At 43.7% G+C, this 13,784-nt stretch overlaps 3 protein-coding genes across 5 annotated transcripts in view; all 3 read left to right on the top strand.

Annotated features, from left to right (window-relative positions):
• Positions 1–578: 578 nt before the first annotated feature.
• LOC306797126 (uncharacterized protein) lies at positions 579–4,104 on the top strand. Of its 3 annotated transcripts, none has more exons than XM_079296319.1 (5): positions 579–861; positions 1,684–1,713; positions 2,222–2,283; positions 2,410–3,551; positions 4,017–4,104. In XM_079296319.1, the coding sequence occupies exons 4-5, from the start codon at positions 2,449–2,451 to the stop codon at positions 4,084–4,086; spliced, it is 1,173 nt and encodes a 390-aa protein (XP_079152445.1). In that variant the 5' UTR covers positions 579–861; positions 1,684–1,713; positions 2,222–2,283; positions 2,410–2,448; the 3' UTR covers positions 4,087–4,104. The 3 variants fall into 3 exon arrangements, with proteins under 3 accessions (XP_079152445.1, XP_079152444.1, XP_079152446.1); XM_079296318.1 differs by lacking the exon at positions 579–861 and adding an exon at positions 906–1,051; XM_079296320.1 differs by lacking the exon at positions 579–861 and adding an exon at positions 907–1,051 and having other exon boundaries at positions 4,012–4,104.
• Positions 4,105–7,403: 3,299 nt separating this feature from the next.
• LOC306797212 (growth/differentiation factor 8-like) lies at positions 7,404–9,155 on the top strand (the record flags this gene model as incomplete). The annotated part of the gene is made up of 3 exons (XM_079296452.1): positions 7,404–7,731; positions 8,301–8,671; positions 8,775–9,155. 3 exons carry the CDS (start codon positions 7,404–7,406, stop codon positions 9,153–9,155), a joined length of 1,080 nt encoding a protein of 359 aa, XP_079152578.1.
• A 2,766-nt stretch (positions 9,156–11,921) lies between these two features.
• Positions 11,922–13,784, top strand: part of LOC306797492 (signal transducer and activator of transcription 1-alpha/beta-like) — a 5,738-nt gene continuing 3,875 nt past the window's right edge. Inside the window, 4 exon segments of the mRNA XM_079296857.1 lie at positions 11,922–12,013; positions 12,944–13,074; positions 13,212–13,356; positions 13,436–13,531. Of these exon segments, the coding sequence (XP_079152983.1) occupies positions 12,947–13,074; positions 13,212–13,356; positions 13,436–13,531 (369 nt within the window). The 5' untranslated portion in view covers positions 11,922–12,013; positions 12,944–12,946.

The raw sequence follows: 13,784 nt of genomic DNA, 5'->3' as shown, positions 1-13,784 counted from the left end.
AACTTTTTCTATTTTCTCACATTTTACAGACCAAACATTAGTGATTCATCAAGAGAATCATTGGAAGATGAATCGATATGAAATGCTCTGATCAAAACGCTGTGCAGGGTTTTGAATTACTTCTTAAAAAACACATCGGGACTATATTGAAATTGTGAATAAAAAAACAACCACAATGTAATCCAAATAAACTAGCTATGTGCGATTTATTTAACGCTGCAGGACCAAAAACCTAATTCAAGACTTTAAAGATACTAAAAAGCTCTCAACGACACACCTTCTGAACAGGTGTGCTGGCGCGTGCTCGACCGTCTCGTCCTCAGCAGTATTACAGGACAGTTGTATCCTCTTCAGCACGTTACAAAGCTACGTCTGTCCTCTCTAACTGGAGTCCGTTGACTTGCAGGAGATTAAACTGATAAATGTCGACGGCGTGCACAGAACTGTCGTCGCACTTTCACCTGCACCGACCAACAGAGAGAGACTCACAATCCCCGCACAGTCCAGGTAGGGGCGGTAACGGGCTTCCGGGATGGTCACCAACCGCCAATAACTACAGAAGAAGAAGAAGCAGAAGAAGAAGAAGAAGAAGAAGGAGAAGAAGAAGAAGAAGAAGAAGAAGGAGAAGAAGAAGAAGAAGAAGAAGGAGAAGAAGAAGAAGAAGAAGAAGAAGGAGGAGGAGGAGGAAAGTAGGCCTTTCTCAACATGCGTACTTCTCTGTACTTGTGAACTCGTGGACTTGTGAAACGTCATCAGTCTCAGCCCAAGTACTGTTCCAATTCAAAGTCCACATCCAGCCAAGCACGGTCCAAATGCCCGGATGTGGCTCGCTCCGCCCATTTTACCGGGGATGCATCGGAGGTGACTTGTCTGTACTTGGGACAGCCAAATATCCCAGAATGCATTTTGCACCAGCAACAGGAAACAATGGCGGAGGAGAAATCACACAACTGGAAGTTGAAACTTCTAAATAATACTGTTGTTAAGTCACAGAAATATATAAACGGATTAAACTCATTAGCAAGACCAGCTGAGGTGGTGATGTCAACAAGTAAGCTGTTGTTCCAATTGTCCGTTCTCTGGACTTGTGAACTTGGGTCTTGAGAAAGGCGAAGAAGAAGAAGTGTAATGGCGGCCCTTTCACTGATCCGTCCAGACCTACTTTATATTTTATCATTTATCTGCTGGGTTGTGAATTGAAAGTCTCTTACTTATCAATGTTACATCATAATTGATTTTTGATGATATTTTCCACTATGAATCTAAATCTACTGAGTAATTTCATCAAATACATTCGTAAAGACGTAGTGAAGTAGTATAAAGTAGCAGAACATGGAAGTAAAGTACAAGTACCTCAAAGGGCAAATGATTGAGGGAACTCCTGCCAGATTGATATCTGAACTCATCAGGGCCTGTACATGTCAGTACAGTTCATCTTAATCATCTCAGCCTTGACGTCAATAGAAAGACAACACATGCATTCATTACTCTGAACAGTTCTCTTTCATTAAATACCGACAGCGTTTCGTTTGGCCGAGGATCAAATGCACCAAACGTCCTTGATTTGATTTGGCAACGCCTGTCATGGCCCATCACCAGCCCATGACCTCATGCAGTCATGTGATAGGACACGAATGTAGGTGTGACGGACGCTGCTCTTAAAACGTGCTTTGTCTCCGACAGGTTGTTGACTGGGAGGACGCAGCTTCATCTGTGAGTACGCAGCTTCATCTTCTGTCTGGGGAATGAGGTTTTCACCTTAAACCTTTGGAAATATTGAGCAGATTTCGAGATTTTAATTAAATAAAACAAGTTTAGATTGATTAGCATGTTTCCAGTAACTTATTTTATAACTTGTTTGTAAAAATTAATATTTTCTAGTTAATTTTAGAGTAACATCATCAAACAGCTGCTTAGAACAGATCGGCAGAACATTACAGACCAAATACTTCCTGTCGAAGCTAAAATGTGAATTTTTTTTTCTCAGATCAGTGAACGTAGACACACTGAGTAAATAAACTGACAGATTTAATTCTCGCATGTTTGAAAAAGTTCTGCTGCAATTTAAGACTTTTCCAAACTTAAAGCGTTGAACTCACTTTCCAGAGAATGAACTGCTTGTTAATCTTGATAATGTGTTGTTTGCAGTGCTTGTAAGCTTTCCAGTTAAACTGGTTTAACTTGAATGTAAATGGGCGCCTCCCTGTGTTCTTTTCCTTAGTACTGTCAAATAAAACAAAGAAGAACGCTGTCGACAGACAATGTGGGGCGGCACCAATCCTGGTAAGATACACATTTGATCTCTTATGTTCATCCAGAGACGCAAGTTTTGTGTCTTTTTTTTCTAGAAATTGTAGCTTTATTCTTGAAATAAATCCCCTTAATTGATTCTGATTGGTGCTCCAACAGTCACGCACCCCTCTGGCTTTGACCTGGGACCAGAAGACCATGAGTCTCACGGGGGTTGTGACCCTAATCCCTGTGGCGATGACCGCCATGGAGATGATTCCCATGGTGGAGACCACTATGGAGGGGGAGGGGGTGGTAAAGACTGCCATGGAGGCCGTGACAAAAGCGGCGGCAGTGACAGCGGAAGCTGCAGCACCGATGACGGGCACGGTGGGCGCCGTAGAAGACATCGCAGGCAGAAGAAAAGTGGCGGTGGGCGTGATGGCCATGGTGGAGACTGCCATGGAGGCCGTGACAAAAGCGGCGGCAGTGACAGCGGAAGCTGCAGCACCGATGACGGGCACGGTGGGCGCCGTAGAAGACATCGCAGGCAGAAGAAAAGTGGCGGTGGGGACTGCCATGGAGGCCGTGACAAAAGCGGCGGCAGTGACAGCGGAAGCTGCAGCACCGATGACGGGCACGGTGGGCGCCGTAGAAGACATCGCAGGCAGAAGAAAAGTGGCGGTGGGGACTGCCATGGAGGCCGTGACAAAAGCGGCGGCAGTGACAGCGGAAGCTGCAGCACCGATGACGGGCACGGTGGGCGCCGTAGAAGACATCGCAGGCAGAAGAAAAGTGGCGGTGGGGACTGCCATGGAGGCCGTGACAAAAGCGGCGGCAGTGACAGCGGAAGCTGCAGCACCGATGACGGGCACGGTGGGCGCCGTAGAAGACATCGCAGGCAGAAGAAAAGTGGCGGTGGGGACTGCCATGGAGGCCGTGACAAAAGCGGCGGCAGTGACAGCGGAAGCTGCAGCACCGATGACGGGCACGGTGGGCGCCGTAGAAGACATCGCAGGCAGAAGAAAAGTGGCGGTGGGGACTGCCATGGAGGCCATGACAAAAGCGGCGGCAGTGACAGCGGAAGCTGCAGCACCGATGACGGGCACGGTGGGCGCCGTAGAAGACATCGCAGGCAGAAGAAAAGTGGCGGTGGGGACTGCCATGGAGGCCGTGACAAAAGCGGCGGCAGTGACAGCGGAAGCTGCAGCACCGATGACGGGCACGGTGGGCGCCGTAAAAGACATGGCAAGCACAAGAAAGGTGGTCACGGTCACGGTCACGGTCATGGCCGTGGGCGTGGCGGGCGCTGTTAAACACAGGTGAGATGCAAAGTTAACAAGCCTGTTGAACTTGTTCTCTCAATCAGCCGCTCACTTACATGAACGCAGTCGTTCCTGACAAAGATGGGACAGGTTTGGTTACTTCCCATCCTTTCTCTCCGCTCTGCTTACTAGTTTAGAAGAAAGGGCGTGGCTCAGTTTTAAACGTATTCAACTTTTCATAAAACACACATAAAGATGTTTTTTAAGCTTTGTATGTTACATTAAATATTCATGCATAAATAAGGAGAAGAGAAATACAAAGTAAAGTAGATTTGAAAGAAACTGCATGTGGAGGAAACTAATGTTGGTTCAAGCTGAGGAAGAAAAGTAGATCCACAAGTTGATTCATTTGAAGGATCACATGTCAAAATGTTAACCGCGGGCGCAGAGGAGCTTTGTCTTGTTGAAGTTTATTCTCTTGAACTGCTTTTTAAAACGGTCTTGTTTTTGTTTTTAGGGCAGTCGACACACTGACCAGCACACGTCCTGTGAACCAATGAAAGTGCTTGATGCTGTATATCTGCACTCATGAATAAAACAATCTGACAAACATACTCTGTTGAGATTGAGTTTCTGTGCCTGGTATTTTGAATGCATTTAAGGATAATTCAGGACATTTGAGTTCTACACTAATGTTGTTTGTATGAGCTGAGTAACTGGAGCACACCTTAGTACATCGAGTCCTGTTGGCTTGTCCTCTCACGAGTCTGGAGACGCAGCCAACACCTCCGGGTGGCGTGACAGTTGAGGTGCAGCTCCGTCTCCATCGCCGCAGGCGACGGCGAGTGCTGAAGCGAGTAACCCGCCCCATTTTCAAAGATAACCATCAGATACTGTCGATGACAACAGAAGCAAAAATAAATATCCAGCCAACAGTCTGGTTATGTTTTGTTATGTCTTACTTCAGATTAGAAGATCGTTTTATTCCACGATTATTATTTTATGAAGTCGTATCTTAGCAGGGTTAGATTTCAGAGACCTTTCCAGAATGAATTCATAAAAAGGTTGTTCCTGGTCAACATGAAACGATAGATTCTCAACAGATCAATAGATCAATGACTGAAATGCTGCTTTTTCAATCACCTTACTGCTGTTTTTCAAAATGAAGATTCAGAAGCAAATCCCACTTCCTGCTTCTCAACAAAATAATGCAAACAAAACAGGGAAATAAATTCGTTTTTTGACTAAAAACTGAACGTGCACAAAGATCTTATAGTGTGTTCGTGTCTCTTTGTGTGACTACAGTAAAGTTGAAGCCAGAGTGGGAAACACTGACTGAACCCCGGATAACCTCGAGGCCTGTTCAACAGGTCGTCTCACTGACCGGGAACAAACGCAGACCTGCTTCAAATACTGCGTTTGGATTTCTGCTGGAATGTCAGCATTTGTTATCATACATGATGAAAACTGATTTGAGAAAGCTCAATTCTTCCTCACATTTAAATGTCCGCTGCCCACACTTTAGTTTACACTTAATAGTTCACTTTCTCCTTTTGGTGACCTTTCGACCTCATGCACTCTGCACACACATCAACAAACAGAAAACTGCTGCTCTTATTTGGCAGTGCGCTCGTTTCTATTTGTAGTGTACACATTCAGTTTACTTCAGTTCTGTCACACGTTTGGGGCCCAAACTATTTTTGCTCATTTGGTAAATTGTTTAATATTTGGTTAAACCTGCCTGCGTCTCCTCAAGCATGCCAGCTCCTCCCTCATCGTCAGGTGAATTACTCATACTCACGTCAAACATTTAAACATGTCAGTTGCAACATTGCAACGTTGGAGAATGAGCACAGACTCTGAAAGGATAATGACATGTTGGAGACAGAGACTCCACCTTCCTCCAGCCTTTGTGTTCAAACAGCAGGATGTGAACTTGACCCAGTTTCAAGTCCTGGTTCTGTCGTAAAACGTCCCTTCAAGTAGAATCGTTCAGCTCATATCACATATTCACACTTCAGTGTCGATGAAAAGCCACTCTTTGTAGTGAACGTGCAGCTCCCAGCAGAGCTGCAGAGCCTGAGCGACGATATCCTCCGACATCTTCTGGGCCAAATCCAGCATGGCTTTGGTGGCTGGAGGACGGTTCAGCGAACAGCCATCAGCTGGCGTCTCCTCTGAAGTGAGTGAATATTTTGTCTCCTTCAGGTCCGTTAAAAAGGCTTTTGTTTCACCCTCTTCTTGTTTGTCGACGACAGTCTCCTTCTGTTTGTCAGAACAGTCCCAAGACCGGCATCTCGACTCGGTACATCCCATCTCACCTGGAACAGTCAACTTCTGATCATTTCCGAAGAAAGACCATCACAAGTATATTCCAAACTCCTTCAGGTGTTTTGACCAAAACAAGGTTACATCACCTGCAGGTTTCTGTTTAACCACAAACAAGAACATCAAGAACATCCAGTTTGTAAAAGGTCATCTGTGTCCAATGAATAATAAAACATGGAGCACACAAACATGCCGCATGCGTTTCTGTTGGCTTTTAAATTACTAAAATGAACCGTCATTAAAAGGATATTTTGAAAAAGATTAAAATGTTAGAAAAAGAACAATTAGATTGTTACCAAGTCAAAAAGCTACAAAAGTGAATCAAAACAACTTTATCTAAAAAGTACACACTTTATAAAATATCCAGCAGCATACTGAACGATAGAGTTTGAATATCGGGGTGTTTTTAATGTTGCTGCTCCTCTCTGGACTCCCTGCAGCTTAACTTTAGGTGGACAACCTGAGAAACCAGTTCCCTCCTGATGCAGGTTGGTGGGAGGAGCAGGTCAGCCTGTAACACACATTTATTCCTTCATAAATGTGAGTCATTGTCTTGTTCTTAAGGTTTTTAATGTCAGTAATTTAAGAATGTATCCATGGGGCTGCTTCATGTGGACTTATTACGACAGAAATAAAGTTTATGAAAACCTCAACAATACATTGCAAAACATTTAAGATCCAATTCGGAAGTGCAGACCAATTAGCAGACTAATTAGGGGTTCAAGTTTTGGTAATTTTTGCTTTTAATTTATGTTCCGTTTAATTACGCAAAAAGGTCAATTTGCAATTTCCTTATGCAATCAATGTTTATATTTCAATGTAGGTGCAGTATGTTTTTATACGCTGCAATGGTCATCAATAATTCAGTACCTTATGCAGTAGATGTGTGAACGTGCTGCACGGCTTCAACCAGCAGGTGGTGACATTGAGTGAGCCGAGCACGTGTTGAAGCGGAAGTAGTTGAAGCAGTCTGTTGTAGTTTTTCAGCAGCCGAGAAAACGTTCTGCTGGACTACAGATAACGAACAATATTTGTGTCTCAGACAAATTATTTACATTTGTTGTTATTATTTATTTGCTTTGCACTTTTTACATGTCAACAAACGCTCTCCTCCATATTTCTCTCTTGTTGGACAACAATACAAATAGAAAGAACCATAAAAACAGAATGTCAGTTTCTATTAGACTGAGTGTCGTTGAGCTGAAGACTGACTGACTGATTTCTTCTTCAAAGAAAACTTTAAAAAAAGAATAAAACGAGCATTGGAAATGCCAAGAAGTTGCTTGAGAACATACATGTCTCCCGCTGAAAGCTGGCATCATTAAATAAAACAAATAGCACTTATAAAGATTAAAAACAATTAAATCACTGGTAGAATCAAGACCCAGTTAGTCATTCAAATAGACGTATTTACTCCGGCTTCATTTAATAAATACAATATATGTTATGAAATCTTGCTACCTCTTTAAATCTCCCTTCTGATTAGAAAAAGATCCTCCTAGCAGCCAATCAGAAAGACCTGAGGTCCGAAGACAGACTCATATCAGACAGCGTCACTGCACTGACCTCTTCTTCTCCAGGATGCTCCTCTCTCTCGGCCTGGCCGTCTTCTTCTCTGCCAGCTTTTCCTTGGAGATGAACCAGACCTCCAAGCAGCTGGTGGAGAGCGGAGAGCAATGCTCGGCCTGCGACTTCCGGGAGTACAGCAAGCAGATGAGGCTCCACAGCATCAAGTCCCAGATCCTCAGTATCCTGCGGCTCGAGCAAGCGCCCAACATCAGCCGGGACATGATCCGCCAGCTGCTCCCCAAAGCGCCTCCTCTAACGCAGCTCCTGGACCAGTACGATCCGCGGGTGGAGGACGAGGACCACGCCACGACAGAGACCATCATCACCATGGCCACCAAGCGTAACTAAACCAAACCAAAAACCTTTTACTTTCTTCTTCTTTGCTCTGCACCTTATTTTAATGTCGTGCGTAAAAAAAGGGAAGCGTGCGTAAATCCTGTGCGTAAAGTTTGTTTCCAAGTACACTGACAGCATTTTGATTTTGAAGAGATGTTGGTACTTAGAATCCATAAAGTATTGTTTGGAAAAATCTCTGCAAATTAAATAAAATGGTTTATGTAAAAAAAGTTTTCACTTGGGTAATAAGTGCTGAACTTTCATGCCAGTAGTGCGGGAAGAATGATGGATATTTATGACAGCCTTTTGTTCACTGTGTAAAAGTGTGTCGTTTGTAAGTCTTATGTTTAGATGTTGATGTGGATTTTGTGGTTTGATGGTGGCACAAGAGAAAAGTTCAGTGGGTCACCGAAATCAAAAGGGTTCATCCTCTGGAGATCAAAAATATTTCCAGCAAATGTTTTGCTAATCTGTTCAGCAGTAATGAAATAAATATCTTGCTCTTGAAATGTTGGACCAGTTGTTCAGTCTGTTTCAAACAAGATAGTTTAACATTTTGATGATTTCTTCCAGCTAATCCAATCGCCCAGGACGAGTTGTCCTCCTGTTGTCTCTTCAGCCTCAGTCCAAAGATCCAGCCCAAAAACATCCTGCACGCTCAGCTGTGGGTTCACCTGCGACCGGCCGACATGGTCACCACCGTCTTCCTGCAGATATCCCGCCTCAAACCCGGGAAGGAGGGGAACAGCACCCGAGTCCGAGTCCGCTCCCTGAAGATCGACGCCGACGCCGGTGCCGGCTCCTGGCAGAGCATTGACATCAAGTCTCTGCTGCAGGCTTGGCTGCGTCAACCGGAGACCAAGTACGGGATCGAGATCAACGCCTACGACTCCAACGGCGAAGATCTGGCTGTCACCTCAACCGAGCCTGGAGAGGAAGGACTGGTGAGTGCACAACTGTTCAACAAAATGTAACTACAACTTGAAAAGCACAGGTTGCTGGCGGTTTGTCTGTTGCTTTGCTGGTACATTTTCTATTTCTTTCCAGCAACCGTTCATCGAAGTGAAGATCCTCGACAGCCCCAAGAGATCCCGCCGTGACTCAGGCCTCAACTGCGACGAGGAGTCTGCAGAGACCCGCTGCTGTCGCTACCCGCTCACTGTCGACTTCGAGGAGTTCGGCTGGGACTGGATCATCGCTCCCAAGCGCTACCGGGCCAACTACTGCTCGGGGGAGTGTGAGTTCATGCACCTGCAGCAGTACCCTCATGCACACCTGGTGAACAAGGCCAACCCGCGGGGCACAGCGGGGCCCTGCTGCACGCCTACCAAGATGTCGCCCATCAACATGCTCTACTTCAACCGCAAGGAGCAGATCATCTACGGAAAGATCCCGTCCATGGTGGTCGACCACTGCGGCTGCTCCTGAGGGCACTCGGGCATCTATTCGATATGGATAGATGTATTTTGTTTAAAAAACTAAACTTAGTCACAGTAACATCCCACCTAAGAAAGAGAAGTCCGGACAAGTTGTTTTTAGGTTTATACTTTGTACTTTCAGCCAACAACTAAAATTTGATCAGATTCGACCAAACATCACAGAAACAAGAGATGACCAGCTAAAAGCCATAAAAGCACACCAGCGATGACAGAGAGAAGATCCTCCTGTCTTATGAAAATGTCACCTGATTTGAACCTAGACCGGAGCAGACCCTGCAGGGTGTCTTCCACGTGCGCCTTTATTTTGAAAAACATGAACCGACTGACTCTGGGCTGTTTTTTGTGATCTGTTCTCAAGAATGTCTAGTGAGTTGATGACCCCCACAAGTGACTGAGACCCACAAGAGTGACTGGCTAAGAGACCTGTCAATCAAGGCAAATCTGATCAATACCCCTGTGAGGTGTACTTGTAATGAAACACAGTTCATTGCATCCTATCCTTGAGGCCTAAAGGTTGCATCGTCGGGAGATTTTGAAACCTGATTTTTGATATTTTCCTTCTTCTTCTGTCTTCTTTTTCTCTGCCATATTGCCATTTCTCTCCTTCGTGTTTTTTAGAGTGTATGCGCTACATATTTGCAGGTTAAAGAGTAAATTGACACCAAACTGAATAGAAGTATTTTGCTGGAAACAGAATCCTGGTCAGAAGTGTGCTTTGCTGCACCTGTAACAACGACTAGTGATGTCACAGGTTACTAACACAGCCTGGAGTACACTTCTACATCCCTGAACCACTGGACGTCAACTACAATAAGATTTTAGGTGTTGTTGTACGAGACATATCCTCAAATGGACACAATCATTTCCTTGGTCATAGTCAGAGTGTTGCAGCATCTAGTGGACATTAGCAGGACGGCAGCTGCAGATGCCACTTCAGCACTTTCTTTATCATTCAGCTGGTGGTTGTCAGAAATACTGGTTTATAGATAAAACTTCCATTTTTATGTTGCCTTTGTGAAGCAATAGTTAGCATTGCTCCCAACTCAAACTATAACCCTGACTTTCCTCATGGAGCAGAAACCTGAAGAAAGCTTTTGTGTGGAGGTTGTTTCAGATCTTACATCACCCCTGACTGGTACAACAGTGTATAAAACAGCCAGCGAAGTTTTGGATCCGTCAGCCAATGACAATGCGAGGACAGGAACTGTGATCTCAGAGGGAGGTTTGATCTCGATTTGAAGCCAAGAGCAGATGTCCTGAGTGTTGTTGTGCTTCACGGGGGTTTCTGACCCAAAAGTCTTTGTTTGTTGATCAGAACGTCCATGAGTGACACAGTTTCACGTTTAGAGAGTCTATGGGGTATTGTCAAGAGGAAGATGAGAGACACCAGACCCAACAATGCAGACGAGCTGAAGGCCGCTATCAAAGCTTCCATAACACCCCAGCAGTGCCACAGGCTCATCGCCTCCATGCCACGCCGCATTGATGCAGTAATTCATGCAAAAGGAGCCCCGACCAAGTGTTGAGTGCATGCTGTGTACTGTACATGGACATACTTTTCAGCAGGCCAACATTTCTGTATTAAAAATCCTTTTTTTAATTGGTCTTATGTACTATTCTAATTTTGTGAGATACTGAATTTGGGGTTTTCATTTGCTGTAAGCCATAACCATCAAAACTAAAAGAAATAAACACTTGAAATATATCACCTTGTGTGTAATGACTCTATATAATATATGAGTTTCACTTTTTGAATTGAATTACTGAAATAAATCAACTTTTCGATGATATTCTAATTCATTGAGATGCACCTGTGTGTGTGTGTGTATGTGTATGTATATATATATATATATATATATATATATATGAATGTTATTTATTTCTGCCACCAGGTGGCGTCAATGTGTTTTGTTTCCAAATTGAATTAGTAAGAACTTCACCTTTATGCCATCTGTGTGCTAGATACATGCATCTATCATGTTCTCCTGTTGGTTTGTGCATTCTGTGTATGTGTATATAATTAATCATGAATGTACTACAAATACTGTGTATTACGACACATATATATGCATGAATAGCAGTATTATCACACATTTTATCATGTTTTGGTGAGCAAACTAATTATTAATTGTTAATCATCTTGCAACCTCCAGATGTATATTGTGACCTATTAGAGGTGTCTTGGTGCAACGTATTATTATTAATGTTAGTTTTAGTATAAGTAGTATTTTTATTGTGGCTGAATCTGACACACACCTGTAGAAAAAGTTTCCTACTGGGGTTTTTACTGTCCAATATTTCTTGATTTTGATGAATAAAGTCATATTTTCCAATCATATATTTTGGGAATAATTATTTTTATCTTATTTGGACATAGTGTTGATTCATTATTCTCATCATTGCTTAAGTTTCAGTTTCAGAGTTACTTTCCCTTTCTCTGAAAACACGTGATCACTCTAAGCTCTTCCGAGCATTGGCTGTTCTCCCCCCAGAAACTGCATTATTTTGCTTTTAAACACATAAATAATACTTTGCATGTAGTTCGAAACCGTTTTATTATATGAAAAATAAATAAACACGTGTGTTCTTGATTTTGCGCTTGTAACACTTAATCTTCGTGAAAACAATACGATGTATATTTGTTATTCTGGGTAAGCGTGCTAGCTGACGGAACAGCCGTTTTACATCGTTCTGATTGGTTGTCACCAGCAAAGGGGCGGGCACATACCACGAAGCTTACGTTGTGATTGGCTGACGCTGTTTCCGTACACTACAGTAGCAGAAATAGGCAGTGTCGCTGCTCGGGCACATTTTGGACACAACGCACACGTTTCCTCTCAATAAAAGGTAAGTTTGAACAATTACTTATTCAACGTCACCTCATAAAAAAGCTTCCACTTGTACATTCGCAGTTATTTTACGTCGAAATTCAACTTTTGCAAAGTGGTTAACTGAATCCGCCACCGCCCACCACTCGTGTTTTTAATGCATTGTATTTAATATGTGACACCAGGTGAATCACACGTTGGCCGAATTCACCGGTGAAAAGCAACCATTTGGATTACGTCATGTGTGTCGTGCTGTGACGCGTAATATTGATAGAAACGTCGAAGCAAATCCATAAAAGTCACATTTCTGGACTGAATCTGGTTGTAGGACAAACCAGCATGGCTCGATGTGTTCAGAGACGATCTCTGCTGTGGGATGTTTGACGACTGACGGAGGTAGAGTGATGGTGGGGAAAACGAAACCTATGGACTTCTGCTGCTCTCGCCTTCGCCAGCTTATAATGAAATAATATCAAAAATGCACTAAGACGTCTTTGATGTTGGACATTCCTATAGACGGTGAATGCATCTTAAAACTAAAAGGCGAAATGACACATCCCATAATAAATGTGGAGTCAGCATTTCTGATTTCCGAGTTTCTTGCTCTGTAAGTAAACAACTGGTGAGGAGCTGGATTCAAACCTTCAACTCTGCTGACGTTTCCTTTAACGGACATATTGGTGTCAAAAGAGTGTGTATGCACATCAGCTGATATGTATCATAAGCAGAGAAGAAATGTCTAACAGGTCAGTTTGAGGTGTCTCCATTACACACTTCCTGCTCAGTTCATATTTTATTAAATGTGTTTATGGTTGAAAAACAAATATCTGCTCATAGTCAGATCTGTTTTAAAGTGTCCCCTCTATAAGTGCAGCATTGGTTGGTGTTTACCTGAACAAACCTTAAAGTTGGAGCCCTGAATCCTCATGCAGTTGCTCTCCTTCACCAGAAGATGGCGCAGTGGTGCCAGCTCCAGATGCTGGACTGTAAGTACCTGGAGCAGGTGGACCAGCTGTACGACGACTCGTTCCCCATGGACATCCGGCAGTACCTGAGCAAGTGGATCGAGAGCATCGACTGGTGAGAACACCAGCACTTTATTTTCTTGTCTCAGCTTCTCCAGTTTGCTCCTTCCTGTGTTTTATATCAAAGAATGAGTTGGATAAGCGACCGGTTGCACATCTGTAGTAGTAGCGCCGTGTTCTGTGCCTCCTCAGGGACACGGTGGCGATTCAGGACTCTCTGGCCACCGTTCGGTTCCACGACCTGCTGGCTCAGCTGGACGACCAACACAGCCGCTTCGCCCTGGATAACAACTTCCTGCTGCAGCACAACATCCGCAAGATCAAGAGGAACCTGCAGGTCCGACTCCCGGCCGGGCCCCGAACGTGAACTTTGTCACGTCTTTCAGCTGTGAGTTGAACTCTGTGTGTCTCTGCAGGATCGGTTCCAGGAAGATCCGGTCCACATGGCCATGATCATCTCCAGAAACCTGAAGGAGGAGAAGAAGATCCTGGAAAGCGCCAAGACCACCGAGGTAAAACATCCTCTGACTCTAATTTGTAAATGTTTTCATTATTTTTTATGATATTAAGTGAAATATTGACAGCTTCAAATGTAATGGGGTACGTTTGGTATTTTATTTTTAATAATTTCAGTTCTGCAACAATTCCCTAAATAGTTCTAGGAACGCTTTGTAAGTTGGCTCTAAATATAGTTACCTTGAATAAACGTCTGATGAATACATGTTTACTCTGGTTTAATGGAGCATTTCCTCTGGAACTTCTCTT

This window comes from Melanostigma gelatinosum (genome assembly GCF_949748355.1).
Source record: "Melanostigma gelatinosum genome assembly, chromosome: 24".
In the NCBI taxonomy this organism is placed as follows: Eukaryota; Metazoa; Chordata; class Actinopteri; order Perciformes; family Zoarcidae; genus Melanostigma; species Melanostigma gelatinosum.
This window is presented reverse-complemented; position numbering and strand designations above follow the sequence as displayed.